Below are 24,885 nucleotides of genomic sequence, written 5' to 3'. Positions count from 1 at the left end.
ACTAGGCAGTCCATTCATTTTTACCTTTAGCCTAAGTAAAATGATCAATAACGAGACATATATGAACTCTGCCTAGATTTGAGTTTTGTAACTGGCTCCCATGTTGGAGAGCTGATCATCTGGGATATTCTGGACTGGACCATGCAGGCCTGTGAACGCAACTTCTGGGACCCATCTCCACAGGTGGACACCCAGCAAGAAATAAAACTCTGCCAAAAACCAAATGACATTTCTATTCATCATTTCACATGGGATGAAGAGGTAAAACAAACAAAAACTGTATATCTATAAACTTGCCTTTTTAAATAAGTTTCTAATTTTTAAAATTTAATTTCATGGTGGATATAGAAAGGTATTGCCCATGTTCAAGTTTTGCTTTAAAATGTTCTGATATTTTTCAAAGATTATACCACTTGCATTTAAAAAAGCATTTTAATTCTAGCTCCTATCCTTGAGGCAAGGAAGTAACTAAATAGCCATAGATTTAGAAGCTCTTATTGAAATTTTGGGTTGGGTTAAATAATCCCGTAAAGTTTGAAGATAATGCTTTAAATTGTTTTAAGAAACATTTTGAGAAAGTATCCTTTTGAAGATTATGGTGCATTTCATAGAGAGATAAAGGAAATTAAAAATTTCAGGGATGTTTTTCTTTTAGTCTGCTAGCATACTGGGGCAAGATGATTATGTGAGAATTACTGATTTCAATCCTTTAGGCCTTGGCGATGATGCTCATGAAGCACTTTACATCTTCTTTGCAGTAAGAGATTAGTACCAGTGGATTAATGAGTCCTGGCTCTAATCTTAACATCTCTTCTTTTTAGCTTTAGGGACTCAGAAAATGTGTTTAAAGGGAGGTTTCTTTTCTTAATGTAATAAGAAATGTTTAAGGTTGTAACCTTTGAGGAGAAGGATTGGAGGAGGCTTTTATTTCACTTTTTTTGTGTGCCTTTCTATATTGTTTAAATCTTCTAATCATATGCATGTTATTTTTATTTAAACATTTCAAAAATAATGTTCTGGATGAGGAGAGTATGGTCCATTTTTTTTTGTTTTCATTGTATCTCTCTTAATTTAAAAACAAAACATTAAGAATAGGGCAAAGAACACTAATATACTCAAAGATTAAGTTTCTTTATATCCTAACTTTATTTTGAAAAAAGTTAAATATATATGATAAAAACTATAGGGTTTCAGAAAAGATGGAAACTAGATTTCTAAGATTTATAGCCATAAACATGACACATATTCTTAATTTTCTTGCTTTTTAAATATTTTTTGAAATTAAAAATTTTCTCACTTTTGTAAAAATTAGTGTTTAAAGGTTTTTTCCATTTTGTTTTCTTTTAAAATTAAGATCTTAAAAATTTTGATTAAAAAGATCTTTAAAATTTTGTTAGATGCTTATTAACTTATAAATGCTTGATAAAGCATTAATCGGTTTTCCTTAATTTTTCTTTTATAGGTGGTTCTTTCTGCCAGGGCCATTAATTATTGATAACAGGTGATTGATAGAGTGACTCTGTTGAGTAAATGCTGCCCCAAAGCTTATTAATTCTCTAAGTGTGTTTATAATTTTGTGACCTTGGATAAATCACTTAAACTCTTCACAGATTTCCTGGTCTATAGAACTAGTTTCTGGGGTTTCTTTGTATTGAATGCTACCCATAGCATTCTAGATTTTAGCAAGTTGACTAGCTGTTTTCATTAATGCCCCTGGCACTGGTCTCCAGCTTGCATTGCTAAATGCAGGGTACTAATTCTGAGGGTCAAGGGGATTATATCAGATTTAGACTCTAGTAAGCCTTGGGGGCATGTTTTGGTCTAGACACTGTAGGTCTGAGTTGGGTTGGTAGCCTTTGAGGCCACATGCGAAGGGTTCAAACGGGGAGGCAATCTGTAGAGATTTCTGAAAGGTCTGCCTCATTGGGGTACCGGTTGAGTAAGAATGAATGATTCTAAGACAAGTGCTACCAAAAGTCTAGTGACTTGCAAAATAATTTCAGAACCTAGGTGTTATGGTATGAGGAAAGAGCAAGGCATGGGAGTAACATGACCTTGATTTAGTATTGACTTCCTGTCTTAATTTTTGTATGACTAATCTTTCAATTTTAACTTGCTCACCTGGAAAGTGGCAATACTTGCTTTCCTTTCTTACTGAGTTGTGAGGCTGAAGTACTTTCAAAAGATTAAAAGATTGTTTTAGTAAAAGGGTATTTCTAATATATATTTGGAAAAATGTTTTTGTGAAGTCTTCAGAGGATCTTAAGATGACAGTGCTACTATAGCATAGGCCTTTATTTTATTTTTTGTATCATTATAGGTCTCTTGATTGTTTAAGATGTGAAGTGCAGTTAATTTTGCTTACATTTTCCAAGCAAAATAAACAAGTAATTTCCCCAAGGGTATAGTGTTATGTGAACGAAAACCTAGGTTGTACCTCAGTAGCTTCTGCTGCAAGGCCAGTCCACCAGCCATAGCTCCTCTCTCTACTGACCAATTTCAGTGAGGAAGGAAGTGTTGCTAAGGGATGTAACATAACACAGTTTTCTTTGAGTTAGCCATTTCATCTTTCTACCTTCCAAATGTCTGAGGAAAGCTCAGACATTTAGAAATCGTGATTTGATATTTTTGGACTTAAGAATGCAGCACAGTAATTTGGGCTGAAAGCTAGGAATAAGGAAGGTAACGATGGCTTTCTGATATCACAGCAGGGCTGGAAATCTATTACATCAGATAGTGGTAAGTACTAGTTTTGTGCTCATTTCTGAATTCCCTCCCCCACACCTCCCCTGCCGCCCCCCAGAATGTATTTGCTGCAGTTGGAAGGGGTTTATATGTGTATAACCTTCAAATGAAGCGTGTGATTGCCTGCCAGAAGACTGCACATGACTCCAGTGTCCTGCATGTTGCCAAACTTCCAAACAGGTACAAGTTCCCATCTGTTCTGCAATAGAGGAAAGAAATTCACAGTTCCCAGGGCTACCAGCATACTTTCTCAAAAGGCAAAGTCTCCTGGCTCCGTGGCTTGACCTGCTATATTCTTTTAGAAATGGAGAATACCCTGTGGCTCTAACAGAAGAGTGTGTAGCAATGTATTACAAAATTTACAAGAAGCAGGATTCAAATGACGTACACTGAACTTCATTATAAGAAAAGATATTTTAAAATATGGTATTTATTTAAAAAGGTAAAAGACTTTTGGGCACTATGTGCTGATTTTTCTTTTCGTATTTTCCGTAAACACATCTTTTTGTTGTTTGTTTATAGCCAGAATCAAATGGTAGTCTCCTGTTGTCTAAGAATATAAGTGAGGGATTTCCTCGGAGGGTAAATTTGCTGAATTTTTAGGGATGAAATTATACAAAGGGAATAGTATTATTTTCTATGCAGGATACTTTCAGAGTGAGAGGCACCCTGCGAAGAGATATAGTGAGAGGAGGGAAGGGGACTGCTCAGGATATTCATACCCTGTTTTCCTGAATGCATTTTAAAAAATGGAGGTGAAATATATATAACAATACAGTGAGTCAATGTAACAATACAATGTGTGCCTTTCCTGAAGAGTGCTTTTACTCTGCATTGTAAAGCGATGTTAAAATTGTGATTTTTGTCAGTTCCTGCCACGAGCTGAATAAAAGCATTTGAGGGCTCCTCTGATTTCTTTCACTGCAAATTTAGCATTGGCCCTCCATGGTGCTCTGTCTTTTTTTTATCACTGATTTTCTTTTCTGACAGGCAGTTAATCTCATGCTCAGAAGATGGCAGTGTACGCATTTGGGAGTTACGAGAAAAACAGCAGCTTGCCGCTGAACCTGTACCAACAGGTGTGTGTCTTTTCTCAAAAAAGCAGTCTTCAATCTTTCTTTTTTTCTCATATGAAAGGCAGAAGGAAGTTATGTATAATCACAGATACTCCAAATAGGCATAAGATATTTACATGAAACATATAGTAATTGAAATCTAGAATTCACATCTTAATATTGCTTTACTATAGAATTTCCTGTTTAATTCAAGCCAACTAGGATTTTATTATTTTGAGAGGAAACTGCTATTTTCTGGTAATCTAATGAATGGCCTAATGAAGTAATTATTCATTTATATTGTTTATAATTCTGCCTGATAGACAGAATTTGTACCATCAGATGCCAAACTAAAGTGTTCTTTCAGCCTTGACGCATTATCTAACTAACATTGAACTCAATTTATATTAAAAAAAAAAACCCACACTTTTATATCATAATCTCATGAGCTCTTGGCTCTCAGGTATTTGGTTTATAAAACAAAATCATGGTTAGTTAGCACCCTTTGCAGATGCTAGTACCTCTGGAGTTTCTTGGTTATCTGAAGTTGTAGGGTACCATTTTTGATCTGAATTATGACCTTTTTTTTTTTTTTTGACACTGCCATTCAGGTCTTTTACTTTTCTTTGATTCCTAGTGTCAGTCTTTCTGTCATGTTAATCCACCTTTACCAGTGAGTGAATAGTGGCCATAAAAAGAGATCAACAACAAACTAGGTTAGCTAAGAAAACTGAAGTAACATTAAAAAATCCTAGCATAGTGCCTGGTACCATCCCTTGACTAAAAGAAGAGCAGAACATCTTTGCATGCAAATTTTCTGTTTTCCGATCTTATCACAAAAAGGATAATAATTTTGGAAATGACTGAAATGATTATTTTTCTAGGTTTTTTTAACATGTGGGGATTTGGAAAAGCAAACAAACAAGCCAGCCAACCTGTTAAAAAGCAACAAGAAAATGTCACTTCATGTTTACTGGAGCTTGTTGGAGATTTGATTGGACACTCATCATCTGTAGAGGTATTATTGCTTTTAATAGGCATGTAAATGTTCAGGAAATTCCTGCTTTTGCATCTCTCCGCTCTTCATTGAGTTGGTCTCAGAAAGACCTATATTTTCTCATCTGTAGGATTTTGCTGAATTGAAACATGGAATAGGATAGCTTATAGTATGTGCAATTAGGATCTCCCTTTACAGAGATAAGATTTGAGGAAGCAAGGAATGCTCTGCTTCTAAAAAAATGGGCACAATCACCATTATTTATGAGGTGAAGATAGCTGACAATAAGATCATTGTTAATCAGACTGAATATATAACAGTAGTAAATAGAGGGTGCATGGAGGGTTGTGGTTATATATGTAGAATTAGCCTTACAGACTCTAATTCCAGGGGCCTTTATCATATTCACGAACAGAGCTGTTTTTACCTCCCTTTGAAGGATAATTCTTTAGCTTTAGTAAAACTCAGTGTCTTTATCATTATGCATATAAGAAAATATTAGTTGAGAATTTAAATGTATAATTATATATATAATTCTAACTTGTGGAAATCCAACCACATTAATACATACTATAGGCACCATTGCTTGTAATGAAGGATTAAGATCAGTTCAGATAGAGATGATTGGAACTAGTAATAGTATAATAGTGGTATAAGAAAGGCCCTAAGTAATGAATTTCTTAAATTGTTTCCCATTTCATAGCCAGGGAGGAACAAATTACTTTTTATTTGAAAGTGCATTTATGCTTAGGAGCAGCAGCAACACACTTGTTTGTTATCAAGCATTTCCTATATTTCAGGTGCTATATAAGACACTGGAGTTTACAAAGAGAAAACATAATCCTTGCTCTCCTGGGTCTTTAGTAGAAAGAGAAGATACAGACCTAACAAGATGTTAATCTAGGCTTCTTATGATGGACCCAAATGAATAGCAGACAGTGAATATTCAGAAATTTGAAGAAAATGGTTAGTGGAAGATATGGGACTTAAGCTGAAACTTGAAAGTTAGGTAGGATTAACATAGACTTATGACTAAAAGTTCTCAGATATTGGGTACATATCTTACTCATGTTTGCCTTCCTCTAACAGGTAGTCCAGTTGTTTTCATTTTCTTTTGTTGTTTAACTTTGTGTCTTTGCTTGAGAGTGGTGAGGATGTAATATGGTAGATAGAGGACAAAAATAGGATCTGCTTGGTGATAAGGAGCAGATTGGCTAGGCTGGAGCACTGGGTTTCTATGAACAAACTCTAATAGGAGAGAAAGCCTGGGAAAGTAGTTTTGGGTCAGATTATGAATGTCCTTGAATGGAAGGCTGAGGAGTTTAGACTTTATTTTTAAAATAGTAGGAAACCATGAAAGGTTTTTAAATGCCATTCATAGTAGGGGAAACCTTCAAAGTGGCACATTTGTCATAGAAATGACAAACTTTTAGCATTTTCCTGAAAGTATTGACACAAGTATTTTTTTAAAAGTATCTGTGACTTCAGAGAAGATCTTGGCTATCTCCTGAATTTTCACATTCCTTTTATTATATTTTCATCTGTACTCCCTAGCACAGCCCCTCTGTGTACTGAATCCTATCTCCTGAGGAATTCTGCTCCCATATTAACCCTCTTAACTTCTACATCATCAGCTGAGGCCTCATCCTGCTATCTTCAGAAATGTATAAGTTATTTCCAGAGAAAACTCTCCTCTTGTTCTTTAATTTTTTATTTCTCTCCTTTCACTCTTTCCTTAGAGGAGCTCATCCTTTTCTTGGCTTCATTTATCTCCTCATGCCAGCTCTCCACTCCATAATGTTCATGCTGCCTTCTCATCAACGCTATTTTCCTATTCTTAATTTCTAGCCTATTTCTTAACTGAGCATGAACTTCTCTCTATTTGGAGAGGTTTACATAGAAGCTTCCTCTGACAACTTCAGTTATTACTGATCTGTGTCCCCTTTTTATGAATTTCTGTGGCAAATGATAGTCTGAACTACATTAATATATAGTGCTTGATTAGATAGTCTTTAATTGGTGCCCTAATGGTTTCAACTATGATTTTACAACTAAATTAGAACCTTCTTGAGGGTAGGGGCCATAAGCATATAGATGATACTCAGTAAATGCTTCTAAATGGATTTACTATAACTCCTTTTAATGAGAGAGCTGAAGCCAGTGTTTACCGACCTTGGAGAACTTTGAATTCAGACCTTTTTGGTAGCCATTTGTGTATAAATAATGACGCAAGTATAAATGATTAAGTAAGGCAGGACTTCTGACAAAATCTTAAAACCAGTACTTGAATAATATGGTAAAATTCAGAAGATATTTGTATGTGACTATTAGCAACACTTAAAAATAAAATTTCTCATGGAAAATACAGTTTTTCATTCAGATCCAAAGAAGTCTACAAGGCTCTTATCTTACAAGCACATGTGTTAACCTAGTATCGACCTCTTTTCTTACCCCTGAAGTTACTATTATCAGGAGTTTTAAATTTCTTTACAGATGTTTCTGTACTTTGAAGATCATGGACTAGTGACATGCTCTGCTGATCATCTCATTATTTTGTGGAAAAACGGAGAACGAGAATCTGGATTACGCAGTTTAAAATTATTTCAAAAATTAGAGGAGAATGGTGACTTATATCTTGCTGTCTAGTGTAAGGAATTTGGAATGCATGAACCTTGAACATCAAATATAGGGTAACACTCTGAAAACCATTAACATATCTAAATGTGTCTTTTTTCTTATCACTACATAAAACTGGATTCTTTTTTGTGGAATGCAAACCAGCAACAAGTTGCTTCTTAGGTATTAGTACATTCACCAAAGACTATACTTGCAAGGATTTCAGCAGTGAATTTTCAGAAAATGAAATTTCCAGATCACAGTATCTGTTGATACAGAATTATACTTTAGTGGCCTTATAGACAATTAAATTTTTTTCCTTAAAATTCTATACCAGAAATTGTGAGCTTATGTTTAATAAGGAGACTAGTACTCAGTCTCTTTATTTAGTATAATTTTGTTGCCTCTAGCCTTTTTGGATTTTGAAATACTATTTTCCAAAATGAATATTTTAACTATACCTCTTCATTCTTTTAAAAATTTAAGGAACCTGCTGTTAAAGAAATAAATATGCCTGATAACTACAGAAGATATTTGGGAGAAAAATTGAAAACCACTGAAGAACAGGTAGAATGTAGCATATCTGAATTTAAACCTTGTGATCTTCAGAAAAGTTCCTTCCCAGTAGAAAATGAATATTGTGTAATAGTTGCACTTTGTGCTTCCGTCGAAGTGGTGCATGCTTTGAGCTTCTTAATTTGAATTTAGACCTTGTAGGGAGAAATAGAACAGTAAAGTTGTGGCATCAATTAGCTTATTTTTTGTTTTTTTTTTTAGAGCCCATTTGATTAAGAATCCTTGTGATATCCTTTATCTTCCCCTGGTGTTTAGTAACTATTTAACTACAACTTTTTGTGTGTGTGTGCCAACTAATTTGTTTAAATCATTTTTTACTTTTAGTTCTACCTACTAAAAAGTCCTATTAACTCAAATCAATAGGAATCTTAGGGTGTATTTTCCCTCCGGTGTGAACTGGCCTGAACAGCTCTGGGCTAGATTGGTACTATACTGGCAGCTGCCGCTCATATATGCAGGATGAGTGCTAGATTAGTAAATAAGGACAGACTATAGCCCAAAATGCCTGATTTATCTTATCCTTGACTCAAATGTGAAATGCTTGAGGCTTCACTTGCAGTGACCAGTGAGATTTAGTCATCTTCATCACCCCACTGGCCTTATATCACAGCACTCTTTCTCTCTTTTGGTACTAAAGAATAAAAAAAAAGTGTTCCACACATTAAAAAATGGGCGAGTTTAGTTGTGGAGTTAAACTGCTGATGAAAGAATCCTGTTAAAGTGCAAAGTGATAGATGTGTAAGAAGACTGATCCTTCTCAAAGAACACTTCCTGCAGATTTGTTCATTACACACACCCTTGATGGAATCTTTATAAATTGTTTTTTGTGAGTTTTACCTTTGACGGTTGTTTCCATAACTGCCTACAAAGACTGGAAGACGTGAGGTCATCTATGCCTGACCAGTATAATGTTATAAATGAGGAAACTGAGGCCCAGACAGGTAAGGCCTTGCAATTTGATAGCTCTGTTTATTCCATTCTCATCATTGGGTGGCTTTAAAAACAGAAATCGAAGGGGACTGTGGAATAAGAGATAAAGGTTTATGTGACTATTACTTGAGGAAAACCAAATGATGTTCAGTTATTGTTTTAATTTACAATGAAAATAGCTTCATGGAGAAATATATTAAAATTTGTTACCTCCATCACAGAAGAATGCGAATAGGAAAATTAGCACTCCCTTTAGCAAACAAATTGTTATTGTGGAGTCGCACACAGCCAGCTTTCTGATCTTTCATTCTGAAATTGGAGCATAGGTAGTATCCCTACGCCAGGCAGACGTGCATTCTGGTCCGAGTGCATATCAGTTTATCTCAATCATTCTCAGGCTTTTAATTTTCCTCTGTACATGGATGTTTGTTCATTACTAGCTAGCATTTTTTTTTTGGAAATTCTGCGTTAGTTCATGACTTAGTCAATGAATTATATGAGTAATTCGTAGATATTTTAAACTTTTTCTAATCTGTTCTGGGTTAGTGTTTTGTGATAGTAATCTAGTCACAAGGAGTGATATAAACCACAGGTGAGTTTTGGGAGCAAATTGTACTGTCAGTACCACTATAAATCCCTGTTGTTATACTCTCATTTCCAACAGAGAAACTGGAGAGAAGCCTCCAACCCATTGACTGGACTTGGTTTTTGCTTTCATGAATGCCCTAATTTAGAAGACTATAGTTATAATGGAGGTCAACATATATTATGTGTATTTTTTCTAGCTTAGTTTTCAACTTTATTGTATTTGCAACACTGTGTAGTAGTATGCCTTTTTACCTCATTCTCTGGCTGTATTCTGTATTCATACAACACAAGAATCTAAACTCTGGGGGCCTTGTATCATCTCTTCCATTTATGTTTCTAAGTGGAGTGGTTCTCATTGAACTGATGAGGCTTGGTCTTTGCCCACAACACTAACCAGTCCTGATTCTGAAGGCAAGCCAATTTAAAAATCTTAAACTGGAAGTAAATAACCACTTAAATTATAGGATCAAACTGGTCCAGGTAATGTTTTCTAGTTCTTTTGGTTAAGAAGTAGTAGTAATGTGACTTCTCTCTGTATTAGTGTTGCATTTTCCTAAATTAATATAGCTCACCTCAACAGTGTTTTAGAAAATAACTCAGTATTAGAGGCAATTATAATTATCACCTGAAAGACTAATTTCTAATTGACTACTTGGAGGAATGCACTATTTAGTTAGCAACTCAGTAAAAGATTACACCGTAGAAGATTACACTGATAAAGAGCAGCACTATGCTAAAGCTTTAGTACCTGGCAGTCTTAAAGCATTTAAGTCATTATGAAATTTAGCATTCCACTAAACTATACCATTCATCTGATCAATGTTACTTACCAAATGGAACTGAAAGAGAGATTGTTAGGAAAAGAGTATCCTCACCTCAAGCAAGCTTCTGAAGTCTACACAAATTATTTAGCTCCTTAAAATGGGATTTTGACATCCTGAATACAATGTGTTCTGAAAACAAAGTGTATGACTCATGAAATAAAGGATACTAAACTGAAATTTTGAAATTATGAAAAATTTAGGCGAAAGAGGAGATAAAATAAAACCAGCTGTTGGGAATGAAAAATGGTTGTAGGAATTTAGTTACAAGTACTTCACAAAAACATTTTCATCACATTTACATAATGCAGCATCACAGTACAAAGCTAGCCGCTGTCCTGACCAAGCTAGTTCTCTTATCATCTAACAAAAATAATTTAGATACATTTCTTTGCATGGAATTATTATTTTTTTTTTGGTACAAAACATAGAAAAAGAACATTGGCACGTTATGTAGTGATATATATATTTTCCCATGTACTAGTTCCAAGTGTTCTGCATTCCAATTTTCATTTGAAAAAAGTAACTACTGATTCAGTTAATTGAGCCTGTTTATACTTCTTAAAAATGCAGCATGGAGTACAGAGAATTTCAAAGAAAAATGAAGATACTTCGTTTACTGAGTTTCTAATATTTATAATACATAGAGAAGGGTTGGCTGGTAAAAGAGAAAGGAAAATATGACTTCATGTAGATCACAAAGTTGTGAAAACAGCCCGTATAAAAATATGCATTTGTGCTTTAGAAGCTTTTAGCATACAATTAATAGTATTTACTACTTCCCCATGTCTATTATCTATTTACACACCTTGCAGTCTTTTTGTACATCATTAAAGGAAAACAGCATGATCTCAAATATAGATAGGTTAAAAACATCTGAACCTTGAAACTTCCCCTATACCCTCCCCAAATATATATGTATAGATGGTACATGGTACAACATACTTCACTGACTTATACCCAGAAAATTTAGATTTAATAAAAATTTTAAACAGCAAATGTATATAAATTTTTTTTTTAAAAAAGCTTGTCTAAGGGCATTCAGATTTAATGGCTTTTGTATATAATACTATATAGTGCCTGTGACTGCCTCTGTTAACTAGAAATAAGGGAAGCTCATGGAGTCCCCCAAAATAAAATGTCACTCCCTTCCCATCTTGGATGGCTTTCTGTTAAGATGAATGCCTTTTATAGGAAAGAGGGCTACACAGGCTGCTGCTACCAGTCTAGAGAAGGCACTCACCAGGCCAAGGCTATGTTCTAACTTGAGTGTCACACCATTGATCAGAAGAACCACCTAGCCATGGAGGCTGTGAAGCTAACCAGTTTATCAATAATTTGGTCCTAGTTGTTTTGCTCATTTTATATAGTTTTGTTTTGTTTTGTTTTTTTCTTATGAATCCTTCAGACTGATGTTCTTGAGGAGAGTAGTTAAGCTAAACAGAGATGGTAACTTTTATGGTGAGTTGAGCTGAATACTAGCTAAACTACTTGGTCATCATCCAGGGAGATGGGCTAAGAAGCACCACGTCTTTGATGCTTGTGTCCTGTTATAGTCATTCAGCTCCGTGGTTGATGAGGTCATATAGGATGACAGCAGGGCAAAGGATTTTGCCATGTATTTGTCACTAAGTGATTGTACAAAAGAACATATATTTTTCTTCATGGAACATAACTTACTAAAAATGAAATTTGGGGACTTAAATGATTCAAGGTCAAATAGTAAACATTACCTACTTAACCTATACCTGTCATTTTCATTATAAAGGAAAGCCTCTTCTTTACACTAATGTGAGTCACCATGCCCTTTGTAGGCAGGAGGTTCCCTTCTCTGTCTTGGCTTCAGTTGTCAGATGGAAGCCTCAGACTTTTGCACTTCAGGTCATCTAATGTCTTCCAGTGTTTGTAGTTATCGGCCAAATGTTGCATCAGGGCTGGCAGATGTGCAAAGGCTGCAAGGACATAAAAGAATCAAAAGAAGCCTGTTAAGTTAGACGCAAAGAGCATTTTCAAAAGGCTGGGGCTCTGTTGGACAAAGTTGGGATCAGAATTGGAGGAGAGGGACCCTAGCTTAGGCCTTAGGCTACAAGTGAACACAAAGCGTGGGAAGCGTAAGTCAGTAGACAATAGTTTCTGAAATATGAACAGGTCCTTTTCATTAAAAATTGAAAAGCCATTTATCAGTGTGAGTGGTGGACTGTTGTAAGCTTTGGAAACATATCCTTTGAAGAAATAAAGACTTGCGTATATTTATCAAACATACATTGAGTCTTCCATACACAAGATTTAGGCCAGTTGCTGAGGATACAGAAAGTATTCTTGCACCTCCCCATACCTGGCCACAAACAGCTGACTTAAACATTTCATTTACAGCTTTAGGCTCAACCCATGTCATTAAAGGTAATCATCATAAAGGTAACAAAATATTGTGTGGGCTCCGAAACAAACTATCTTACCATCCCAGGCATCAAACATGTCTGTTATGAAGTAGTCAATGAAGGAGATTTGGGACTTGGGGATGCTACAGGTATTCCGGTCAAACACTGGCATCACCACTGGTAGCCCCTGTCTCTTCTCTTCATCAGTCTGTAAGACATAACACATGCAGGGTTATAGGGCACAAAAGTAGCTGCTATAGTAGCATCTAGTTTCTCAGAACAACCCTAGGAAAATGGGCCACGATCCAATTGAATATATGAAGAAACAGAACTTATGTCAACCACCTGTTGAGATGTAGTAACTAAATTCAGGTCTTCTCTCAAGTCTCTTTGCTCTACTGCAGCCCCTCCTGAAGCGCTGATCATATCAGGGTTCACGCCCCTTTTCCTGAGATCTATTTTCATTATTGCAAGGTCAAGACTATCTTCAAAGTAATACTAATAATACTAACATGGATAATACTGACACACTGAGGGTAAAGAAGCAGTGGTCAGTAAAACTGCTGATGCCTTAGCATGAATCAGAAAACTCGCACCAAACTGTACTAGTCATCATTGTAGTAGTCACTGTCACATGCTTGCAGTTTAAAAAGAAAGCCTGTTTCATTTAAGAATGTCCTCATTGAAGCAGTAGGAATTATTAATCTTATTAAATTTGAACCTTTGAGTATATGTCTTTTTAATATCCTGTGTGACAAAATAGGAAGTATACATAAAGCTCATACCAAACAGTGTTGGTTGTCTTAAGGAAGAGCACGTATGCAGTCAAGTTGAACTAGCCCACTAGTTTCCATGGAACACTGTTTATACTCAAAATAATGACTGACAAACTATGATTGTTCAGATTTGGGTATTGCTCATGCAGTTCAAGGTATACATAAATCTGAGTACCTTACACATTGGAGTGTACGTTTATATGTGCAATTAGGGCTGTGATTTACTGAGCTGAATATTGAGATCCACATTTCCTAGTGGTGTGTTGAGCCAGAGGCCTCATTTTGTAACTTGATTTTTAGGTCACATGGGCTTATGAACACTAGTATTTTCCTTTTTGAGAAAAGGACACCTAAATTGGGAGCTTAACGAACGTAAAAGTGGTTCTTTTCCATTTCCCATTCACATACTTTGAGAATCACTACAAATGGGATTCCAAGGCCTCTCCAGGTCCTGGGAAGCCCACTAATAGCCTCCTACCGGCTTTTGGCTCAGGCGGCCTTAAAATATCCACTGTTGTTCAAGGAGTAGTTTGGGTTTTTATTTCCTCTTCTTTCTGACAAGCCCAGAACTGCTTGTCCTACTTTTCTTCAATTCAGTTAACTTACTGGGTCCTGGGCTGGCCACTTCCCCTGTCGGCCCTTTAAGATATCATCAACTATCTTGCCTCAGCGGTACATTCCAGCCACATAGACCACCCCCCTCAAATGCATTACTTGTAGCCATTACTCGTGGTTGTCTTTGTCGAACATACACATATCAGTCCTTAGAGCCCCTTCTCTGGAAATAGGTCTATAGTTCAGATGGCATCTTTTGGTCTACTGCTTTCTGGATTTTTCTCCTTTAACTCCTCTTCACACTGCCAAAGTGAACTAGATGTTGCTGTTCTCCTTATATAAAAATTCTAATTTTTTCTCAAATTTTTTCTCATTTTTAAATCCTTCAAAAAAACAAACAAACAAACAAACAAAACGCTCTTCCAACATCATTTCCACAAAGCCCCTCTTTTATCTAGGAAAAAAAAACCTTTCTGAACTCTCATAGCACACTTAACATATACCTCCTTTAGAGATATTTTCATTTTTTACCAAAATGTAGGCCTATTTCTACATCTCTACTATATTATGAGCTACCCATGGGCAAGGATGTTTCTTACTCATGTCTGTGTTCCCCCATAATGCACCATGGAAATAGTAACCTAGTGAATGCTTGATTTCCCAAATTTTTGTGGAAGTTCAGGATCTAATAATGTGAGGATGCAAAGATACTTCCACAGGCCTAGTTTATCCCTTTTCCCTAGAGAGACTTTGGTTAGTGACCAGCCACATCAGTTAGTCTCTTGAAGGAACCATAAATCTACTCCAGGTTGGGGTGAGCCATTTTCTTCCAAGGAGGAGTCATTTACTCACTTTACATTGATAAAGTCACTTGGCTGGAGAATCCGGAGTTGTATGACCTGGGCCCATTCCCAGAAGAGAGTGGAGCTTCCCCAGAGAGGCCACGCACCTGTGCAAAGTACTCCTCAGAGATCCTCCCAGCCCATTCGATGCACAGGTCCAGGGGGCGGCACGGGTTGGCCACGTCAGCACACTTAATCATCATGCGCTTGATCAGAGTTTGGTTTTCAGGAAAGTTCTTCCCAACAGGGTTGCATTCACAGTCACTGCCCTCAATCTAGAAAACATTATCAGAATGACGGTTGGTTCAAGATGATGGTGAAACCCACAGGGCTAAATGACCAGGCATTAGATGGTGATCACCCAGGCACCCTGACTGAGGCATGGTGAACTCAGTGAAGGAGGTTTTCCTGTCATTAATTCCTGATATATTCTTATTAAAACAAACAACCTTAAGCAATAAAAAACAGTTTAAGAGGTCAGAGTTCCCATCACCACCCATCCAGTCCTCTCAGTTCCATCCTCTTCCCAGAGGTAACTGCTACAAGCAGTTTTTTGTTGTTTTGTGTTTAGTGTGTAATCTTAAAGACAGAGAGCTTCCCCCCACCCCAGTTTTATCAGGAAATGTATAAAAGCAGAACGTTCAGTTTTTTAAAATATATTAAAAATAGGGGAATCACACATACATGTAACCCTTCAATTATTTAATTTCTATTTATACCTACCAGCTCCCTCTCTGCTAGGACCTCCTGTCTCACCCCTATTCACCCACAGCCTCCTGTTTTGGTTACTTTCTCTTAAGGTATGCGTCCATCAATGCTTCCTGGCCGCTCTTAGGAGTGTAAGTCTTTTGGGTATTAGGAACAGAAAGTGCGCCAGGGCAGGAATAGGTATGTTCAGGCATGTTTAAAAAGACTGGTCGTACACCAGTACACAGCTAGTGATGTCAGTGGTTCTGAGCCAAGTGGCCAGGTCTGTGAGTAGGCTTACATAAGTGCAACAACAGGCCAGTTATGCAAACCCTAGAAGATTGCTATCCTCTGCTTTCAAAGACATCACCAAATTGATTGTGTGAAAACAGTTAATTAGTTCTCCAGAGCTCTGCCAAGCCGAAAGACTGCATGACATTTAAGCGTTTTTGTTTGGTTTGTTTTGAGATTGGACCTACTTATTAAACCATCAATGGGCAGAATTATGTTCTGAAGGTTGTTTTATTTACCACTGGGAATATACTGCTTACTCTAGTTACTGTGGTAAATAGTCAATGTCAACACGGAGTTGGGGGCTTACTTGGATAGATGACCTTCCCAATTCTAAATTCTATGATTCTATATAGTTTTCCCCTCCTAAATGCTCAGATCCTGCTCCCATAAGTCTTCTCTGGAAGGAGGGCCCTGGCATTGTGCTGTGGAATCCCTGGGGGATGGAGAACACAGGTGAGGTGGACACTGTTCCTCCATCCAGGCTGGTCACGTGATGGGTCCTACACTGACGGTCTCCTTACTGATTGTCAGGTTACTTTTAAGACAACCATTCATCATCCACCCACGTATGCAACCTCGAGGTCCTGCTCAACAGGAATGAGCAGAAAGCTTTTCTAACTTTATAGGGCTGTGGACAGCATCATGGTTTCAGAGGGCAGTTGATCTCATTTTAAACAAGAAATGTGAACCTTCTGTCCATGTTCCCAAAACTCAAGTTTGTAGGGACTTTAACGCAGGTCCAAGGTGCATCAGTAAAGTTTAAAGAGAAACAATTTCGCTTTTGTTTGCAACGAGTCATTCCCAGTTTGACTATATGTCTTTAGGTACTGATATGCAAACCAGCAAGAATGTAGTTCTTTAAAACATCCAATTTTGAGGTCTCCCAACAGCTCAAAAAAACAGAATTAGAAAGGGCTTTGGATTCCTAAAATACCACCGTTTGTGCTAGTCTGCTGTCTGCAGGCTTCTTCCATCATATTCTTTGGGCCTACCTCCTTTTGTCACCACTGGCTTTATCTCAGGGCTTTTCCTTCAAGGAGCTCAGAGTTGCTGTGGACACTGTCAATCTATTCTCATTCCCAGGGAAAACAAGTGGCCAGTACTGTCAGCCCTTCTTTACCAACTTCAAGCAAATAAGCACCTTGCATTCAAGAGGGAGAGAAAATGCTTTGAGGTCAGAGTAGGCTATAATGGAAAGATACTCTGATACATCTTATTGCATGGGAAATGCTTACCTCAGCTGCCATTGGCTTGTTGATGCTGTTCACAAATTTGTTCACATGTTCAAAGTGTTTTGTCATCTCCGTTGCTAAAACCATGTCAATAATAGCCTGGCGCAGTGTTCGATAATGGTTCCTAAAATAATCAGAAGACAAAGAGCTGAGTTTATGTCATGTCCCGAATTAGAACTGTTCTGCTACCATTTCACCACACTTCCCACAATCTAGGAGGAAGCTGGGGTCACAGAGTTAAGAAATGAGTATAGATCACAAAATTTTCCTGCTTACCATCCCACCAAGCCAGGACTTGTTGACACTATTCCATTTTCCCCAATGACAGCTGACCTTCATGTGATTTATGAGTATATTAAAAAAGTACCTGTCACACAGTGGGCACTTACTTTACAAGGTGATTCCTTTTTATCTTCCCTTGGCAACATCAAAACAGTGAGGTGGAAGGAAATGACAAGTTGCTTCTTTACAAGGCTAATGCAGAAATCTGATGAGCTGTCCCATTGCATTCAGTGCAGACATAGTTTCTTATTATAGAGAATGCTTAGTGGACATTTGGGCCTGTCCAAAATATCCATGCTTAGAAAACGTCCCTGCGTTCTAATAGGTCATAACTTTTATTTAAACTTTTGGTTTACAGGATTAACACACAGAAAAAATGATCATGTTTTATTGGTCCAACAACTGTGTTGTGGCTGTATTGCCAATAACAACCCTTCTTACATCAGTAGCCTAGCTGGTCATGGCACATGGGGTTAGATAGATGGGTCGGAGTTAGAATACTGCAGAAGAGGATCGATCGATATTAGCTATACACATTTTGGACAGGACCTTTTGGTTTGGACCAAATGTCACCATGGACATTTTGGACAGGACCAAATGTCCTACAAGGCAGAGAATTATCATTTCTTTTAATGGCAGTAATAGCATTAAACATTGGAAGAATGTTTTCCTGTTAATTCTCTAAGTTATAATTAGACAGATGTTGTAATAGATGGAGCAACAGCCCTGCCCCAAATTACTATCTCGTATTTCTAACTTCAAGAGCCAGAATGGGAAGCTGAATAAAACTGGCTACTGGAAATAATTCTTTTTTGTGAAAGTTCTAAATACAGTCCTTGATACTGATGAAACTTAAGTTAAAGCTGGAATAACTGGTCTCCATATTTCTCAGATTTCTGGAGACCAAACTGATCGATAGTTCGTGTTGACAGGTAGGCCTTGAGGCCTGAGTGGGCTCTGTACTCTCTAAACACTGCCCTCTCCCAGGAGCCTGCCCTCCAGGCTGGCTGGTGCTATATGGGAAATAACCATAGCTGCACCGCAGTTGTGGCAGTCAAGGGGAATTGTTATCTGTTCCCATTTGGCCAGCTCTCACCTGAAGAAAGTACAACATCTATGGGGAAACCTGCCCAACTCTTTGGGCTCCAGCAGCTCGGCTGGCACCTGTAGAACACTGTCGTTTCCTCATGAGTTAGGATTTTAAGTAGCCAAAAATTGAACTGGGAAAAGACGGGGAAGGATGCATTTTTCTTGAGTTACACAAAAGACAGGATGTCCTCCTAGGAGGGTAAAAATATTTGCTATACTTATTAGCAATACAATCAATATTTATAGAGTCACTGTGTATAAAACATTTTCATGAACTTGTTGAAGACCAAATGAGATTTAAAAAGATGAAAGCAGTCTGAAAAGTACAATTAAGTTGATAAGGGGGAAGTTATTATTTTACTGTCTGATACGATGGTACAGTATTCTTATTTTTCCTTCTTTCTCCTAAGAGAAAGCTAAATACTTTGGAAGTTAGGGAAAACTGAGTATCCTACTTATACTTCACAAACCTGAGCATAGGAGCCCAAGCACAACCAACCTGTCAATATTCTTGAAAATGTTGCACTTGCTGTCCTTGACCGTCAGCTGGAAGGCCAGGGCTGTGTGGTGACTCTCCAAGACCGCGGTGTCATTATAAAGCACAGCAAGTTCACTGCCCGCATTGCACAGGAAAGAGTTGGTCCTTCCCGGGTGGTCCACGTCATGGACCGTGGCAGCAATCAATGCTGCCACCTCATCCAGCTGATCGAGGCTTCCCTGGAGTTGGAGAGGCAAAGTTGAGCATTACCCACTGGACATAGGAGACCTTCACTCATCGCCGTATCTCAGGAGGGGTCGGGCCTGGGGAGCTGAGATTATCAAGCCTTCCCTGACTTCCTCGAAGCTGAGAGGCTGCCTAGGACACATCGCCTTGATGTGCTGTTGATTATCCTGAAGAAGACGGAAATCTGAGCTGCAGTTATAACGGGTACTTAAATTCCTTCCGCAGAGCACAGTCACTCCAGTTCCGCATGAAGAAGCCAAGTGGGCTATTGCCATGACTCTGTCCGTGAGCTGACAGCGGAAAGTGGCCTGTGATCACAAATATTACTCATTTTATTTGCCTACTTCTGAAAAGATTTTGAGAGCGTGGCAGTAAATGGCATAGATAAAACACAACTCTTCACGTAAAGGTAGAAGGATGAGAACCAAGCAGTACAAGCAGATCAAGGGTGAGAAGAAGAATTTTCCTGGGAAAGCTGAGGTAAAAGGGTGCTCTTGCCATCAAGAACAAAATTCACTCTGGGTTAGCAGGTAGCAAAGGCAAAAAGGGAAGTTCTTTTTCTAAAGCTCTCTTATATAATTAAGAAACCAGAGCATTGGGAATACAAATGTTTTCTCAGCTCACAGCTTTAGGAGGAAGTTATCAAATGGCCTACTGTTATGTAAGAGACCGCTGTCCTTTTCTAATTCATTCATTCAGTAATCATTTACTAGATGCTTCTTTGAGTGCCCAGTTGTCATGCAGAGTGCTGGAGCTACTGTGATGAATTACACAGGCTTCCCCTCTGTACTAATGAAGTCGATAATTTACCTGGGAAGGCACAAATTTTTTTAAAAAATCCACGAAAGTAACGTACTGAGACGTGCTAACAAGGAAGGTACAGATGCTTTGAGAGGTAAAACCATGAGGCCTGATCTAGTTAGGGGTAGCACTGTGCATTTAGCTTTCTGTGTGATGGAAATGTCTGTATCTGTGCTGCTGAATGCAGTAACTCCTAGTCACATGTAGCTTACTGGACACTTGAAATGTGGCCAGTGCAACTGAGGAACTGAATTTTTCATTTATTTAATTTTAATTAAATATAAATAGCCACATGCGGCTAATGGCTGCCATACTGAACAACATAGGTCTGGAGGGTGGGCAGGGATAGCTTCTCTAAAGAAGCGATTTTTTTTTTTTACTAAGCAGGAATTCGCTAGGCAAAGAGTGGCAAGGGAGAGAATTCCAGGCAGAAAGAAGAGCCTATGTGCTCCCGAGGTGAAACAAAAAAGTGGTTTATTCGAGAAACGAAGAGCATCATGTGACTGGAGGAGTGAATGAAGGAAAAAGTGATCCCAAGATGAGTCTGGAGGGGGTGGGAGGGCATAATTTTTGTACTTCCAGTTTGTTTTCATAGGCCGTGGGTGGAAAAACTGCAGACTGCTTCTCAGATGCTAACGGGTAAGGTACAGGGAATCTGAAGCGCTGCTCCGACAGCTGGAAGCTGTCCCTAAAGGGGGAGCGAGCGCTTCCACTTCCGGTCCTGACCTGGAGCTGGTGGGCAACCCTGGCCTGGCCCCAGTCTACACAGCAGGTTTCCTAAACAGGCGCAACAGTCAGTGCCGCTCCCTCAGCTTCTCAGAGGCTGATCCTCTTAATGCTCAGGCAAGCTCACCTGCCTGGCCTCATTTTGCTGCTCGCCAGGAGGGGCCATGGTAACCTGCGGGACAGTCAGGGCTCCGCTCTCACTGATTCTACCTGTGCAGTAAGGACTCGTGGGGCCCTCAGCTAGTATTCCTGGAGTACATTTAATCTTGCTTGGAGTCTGGGGCCAAATTTTAAAATTCTTCAATGAAATAGATTCAAATAACTGGAATAGACAAGCAGCATTAGATGAGACATGCCTTGCCTTCCAGCTTACAGTGATTTAAACCTGGCACTTTTACGAAGGTACCAATAAGGAGCCACATCCTGCAGTTTTGGTGGGCACTGTCTAATGCAATGTCTGATCATGGGAGGAGGCAGGAAAAGAAGACTGGGCCTGCTCACTACCATGTGGGAGAAGCAATGCCCTTCCTATGGGAGGGAGGGTGGGACTGTCTTGTGAAAGAAAACTTCCCACTATATCCACAATAGGAGAAATTCCAAACCTTGGAGGTACAGACGTTTCTGTATAGTTTTTTTTTCCTTCTTTAACCAGCAGGAGTAGATTTGGATCACGCCGAGGGAGATGGGCCAGAATGGACTTCCAGAACAGCCTTTCAAACAGCTCCTTATCTAGGGTAAACACTTATACCAGGAGAATAACAAGAATGCTGGCTATCCTGACCTCTCCACTTGCTGTGGTTCCTGGGAACCAGTAAATATGGGAAGAGGATAGAGTCTGAGACAAAATGAAAGAGAATGTCAGCTCTGGGAATCTCATCTATATGGCTGGGTTGAAGATGTAGAACTACATCATGATGACATTAAGAATTTTAGCCTTATGGCATAAAGAAATTAAGGGTAACATGATGTGGGCATTTGGTAAAAACACATTTTCCCGATTCCATCAGTGGCAGCAGGTCTGATAGAAGAGGCCTGAGGAGTAAATCTCACCTGAAGCACCTCGCACACATTAACCAGTGATCTTGGGCTGCAACTACATCTGAGCTTAGGAGCCCCTCCGGCCCAATGCTCCAAGGTTCCTCGCGGTTCTAAATTTTTCTAATTCTCTAGCAGGGGCTGCCAGAGTTAGAAAATGTCTTTTGAATTGTAAGCATATTATATCTAGTCTTAGACTTGTTTCTGTTGCTGCTATTTGAGAAATTCAACCAGAGTCTGAATGCATTAGAAGAACTCATAATTTAAACAAAAATTCTTATTTTAGTGGAGGGAGAGTCAGAGATAATAAAGTGACTAAGCATTCTCTAATTTATCAAGTGTTTAATCTGTGTTTTTCTAGAGTAGTTCTACTTAAGTGAGGCTCATCTCTAACTCAAGACTGCAGTAGCTCTAGGATCACTTTGGTCTTGGAGTTAATGCCCTGGGTCCTGTCCTCAGTTGGCAATGTGCAACCTCAGCTGTATGATATCTCACATAGTGTAAAATGGAGCAACATGAACTTGGAGTAGGAATCTGGAAGTGTTTTAGCTCCTCAAAAGTGCTATAGAAACAGACTGATAACGCCTGTAATATCATTTTTTTTTTTTAAAGTAGGAGACAAAAATCTTTGAAAGCATCATTTTTGGAAAACATTCTATGCCTTCTTGCTGATGAAAATGAATACCAGGATCAGTTTTTGACAAAACTTAGAATGAAACATTCCCCCTCCCCATTTTGGCACCATTTCTGTTCTTTCGCCTGTCCCACTGCCACTCTCAAGCACCCAGGGCCTTAAAGCTAAGAAAATGATCTCATGTTAGGCATTTGCAGATTGATGTGAATTTCGGTCTCTATACAGTACCTCTCTAAGCTTGAGTTCTAATTGTAGCAAAGGAATTACAAGCTTCATCGTGCAAATGATGGTAGTTGGGAAGAGGGGAGATAGGGATCTCCTGCCAGCTGTACAAGGGGTGTACATAGGGCTGCCCTACAAATCAGTACCTGTACATGACGGTATTGACTTCTAAGACAATGGGACATGGGACTCTTTCAGAATTACACAAGTCATGAATATACAGATACATTGACACCTACGCAAAACACATGTATGTAAATCAGTACAAGGCTAAAGAGCTCATTACTATCTGGATTATAATATACCAACTGCCAAATTCTGATCCTAAAACATAACCTCTAGACCTAGTAACCATTTGCTATAATAACTCTGTCCTCTCACCCAGTATAAAGGGCTTCTAGTGAACATTTAGAGAGTGGGTTCCTGGATCAGCCAGGTATGTAAAAGAGTCTCTGCAGTGGCATGAGTCATTATTTTGGGCGTTTTAGGGAGGGGAGGGCTAGGTAAAGGCCATGCCTTTACAACAGCGAAATGACCGATTTGATAGCCAAAAAAACTGTTAAATTGGTTGCAAAATAGCTGTTTCCTTAATATATTTATTAAGATTGAGTTCTTGGATCTTCAGTCTAGGCAGGTAACTAGATCACGATATCAAAAGTCTACCTTCACTCTTTCCTTCCCCAGGAAGAAGGCAGTGGCATGCAAGACGTCGGCAGCATGGGTGGAGTTGTGGTAGGCATTGGAGGAGTGGTAGTTGGCTTCGATCACTTGGAGCCAGGCCCGAAGAGTAGTTTCAGAACAGCGTAAAAATTCACATACTCCAAACCGGGAAAAGACCTTTAAGCCCAGATAGACCAGTGGCCTGGAAAACAGGAAAACGAACCCTGTTTTATTGTATTCACTGGTCCAGAAACTGCTTTCTTTGATGGTACTGGGGAATGGGGGTATTTTTCTTCTGATACTTATTTCATTCACATGCACAGGGGCACAAAAGTATCTCTTCCTCAAATTAGAAGGAGATAGAGCAATGCTTCCTCACTAGCCACTCATTTACAACTAGGTGCCTCACAGTGGTCAGTCCAAATGATTTCTAGATTGTCTTAGTCATCTGCCCTTCAGTGGCTCTGACAACCAAGAAAGGTCCCTGGTAATCCCTCGCCATCTGCACTTCTACATAAACTCTGTACTTCCTTTGTGTCCCCTGAAGAAGTTTTTGAGCCTAAGGACACAATAGGAATAACTGGCGGAGTCTCAGCAAAGTCATATTATTTAGAGACATATTACTTATTTACAGGTGATAATCATTCTCATCCTATAGACCAGCACTCCTGGAAGAAGTGCCTTCTCCGACTCCGAAGAGGACTTTCTGGGTTATCTAATGTTCCCCCCGCATACCAGATGAATCAAAAGAAAAGCCTATAGTGCCCTCAAATTCATTTTGTAATGTGGGGCTTCAACAAGTTTGGGGCTGAGAATACTTAGAACTTTTGGCTCACTAGCACACAGGAATGACCTGGGCAGACCTGAAAAGGACACTCAGTATTTCCTCATCCTGAGTTGTCACCGGGCTGATCCCACATACCAACTACTACTACATTCTTTCCATAAAGGAGCTCACTTAGCGGCCAGTCTCTGCTCATTTGACACACTTTCAGTATGGCAAGCAAGGCAGAACCTGTGAGGTCTCCTGGGGCAAGGGCTCAGGTCTCCCTTCTCTCTCAAAGTTTCCAGATGTGAAAGTCTTGAGCTTGGCCATTATTCCTCCCCTGCCTGCAGCCAGAGAAGCCACATACCTTTTATGTGTAACAGCTTCCAGTTCAAAGATGTTGAACTCCCAACTTTCCTCATTATCAAGTAATTGAGCAATACAAGGGGGGACATCATTGATGGTTATTGGCATTGCAAGGTGACTGTGACTCTGGTGCACATCTGGGCAAACAGATGGGGTGGGGGAGGCTGGTTAATTGTGGAATCTTGAGTGCCCTGAGCATTTGTCATCATCTTCATGGCTGCTACGATATAAAGAAGTCTTGAACTTCCAAGGGTAGGAAGATTTTCACTTCAGGGTTCTTCTGTTACTAAATCTCAAGACCCCCCCAAATAGAAAAATAATTCAGTTTAACTGTCCTTTTAAATGTAGAGAGATCTGCAATTCTTATTCTGACAGTATTCAGAGAAGTAACTTTAATTAGGAAAACGGTTTCAAATATAGACCATAGCGATGCTTAAACTCCAATGAGACCAACAAGAAGTAGGACCAAGGTCCTCCCTGCAAAATAA

The 24,885-nt window shown here is 38.8% G+C and overlaps 2 protein-coding genes across 2 annotated transcripts in view; one reads left to right on the top strand and one right to left on the bottom strand.

Annotated features, from left to right (window-relative positions):
• WDR41 (WD repeat domain 41) overlaps positions 1 to 7,513 on the top strand; it is a 44,233-nt gene extending 36,720 nt beyond the window's left edge. The window contains exons 9-13 of the mRNA XM_039874883.1: positions 77 to 261; positions 2,804 to 2,925; positions 3,736 to 3,824; positions 4,685 to 4,818; positions 7,291 to 7,513. Coding sequence (XP_039730817.1) covers positions 77 to 261; positions 2,804 to 2,925; positions 3,736 to 3,824; positions 4,685 to 4,818; positions 7,291 to 7,443 — 683 coding nt within the window. The 3' untranslated portion in view covers positions 7,444 to 7,513. The remainder of the gene's footprint in view (positions 1 to 76; positions 262 to 2,803; positions 2,926 to 3,735; positions 3,825 to 4,684; positions 4,819 to 7,290) is intronic.
• Positions 7,514 to 10,573: 3,060 nt separating this feature from the next.
• PDE8B (phosphodiesterase 8B) overlaps positions 10,574 to 24,885 on the bottom strand; it is a 186,934-nt gene continuing 172,622 nt past the window's right edge. Inside the window, exons 16-22 of the mRNA XM_039874880.1 lie at positions 24,399 to 24,534; positions 23,269 to 23,467; positions 18,963 to 19,180; positions 17,096 to 17,216; positions 14,987 to 15,154; positions 12,785 to 12,914; positions 10,574 to 12,280 (exon numbers count right to left, since the gene is read on the bottom strand). Of these exons, the coding sequence (XP_039730814.1) occupies positions 12,171 to 12,280; positions 12,785 to 12,914; positions 14,987 to 15,154; positions 17,096 to 17,216; positions 18,963 to 19,180; positions 23,269 to 23,467; positions 24,399 to 24,534 (1,082 nt within the window). The 3' untranslated portion in view covers positions 10,574 to 12,170. The remainder of the gene's footprint in view (positions 12,281 to 12,784; positions 12,915 to 14,986; positions 15,155 to 17,095; positions 17,217 to 18,962; positions 19,181 to 23,268; positions 23,468 to 24,398; positions 24,535 to 24,885) is intronic.

This window comes from Pteropus medius, unplaced genomic scaffold (genome assembly GCF_902729225.1).
Source record: "Pteropus medius unplaced genomic scaffold, Ma_sr-lr_union100, whole genome shotgun sequence".
Lineage (NCBI taxonomy): Eukaryota > Metazoa > Chordata > Mammalia > Chiroptera > Pteropodidae > Pteropus > Pteropus medius.
This window is presented reverse-complemented; position numbering and strand designations above follow the sequence as displayed.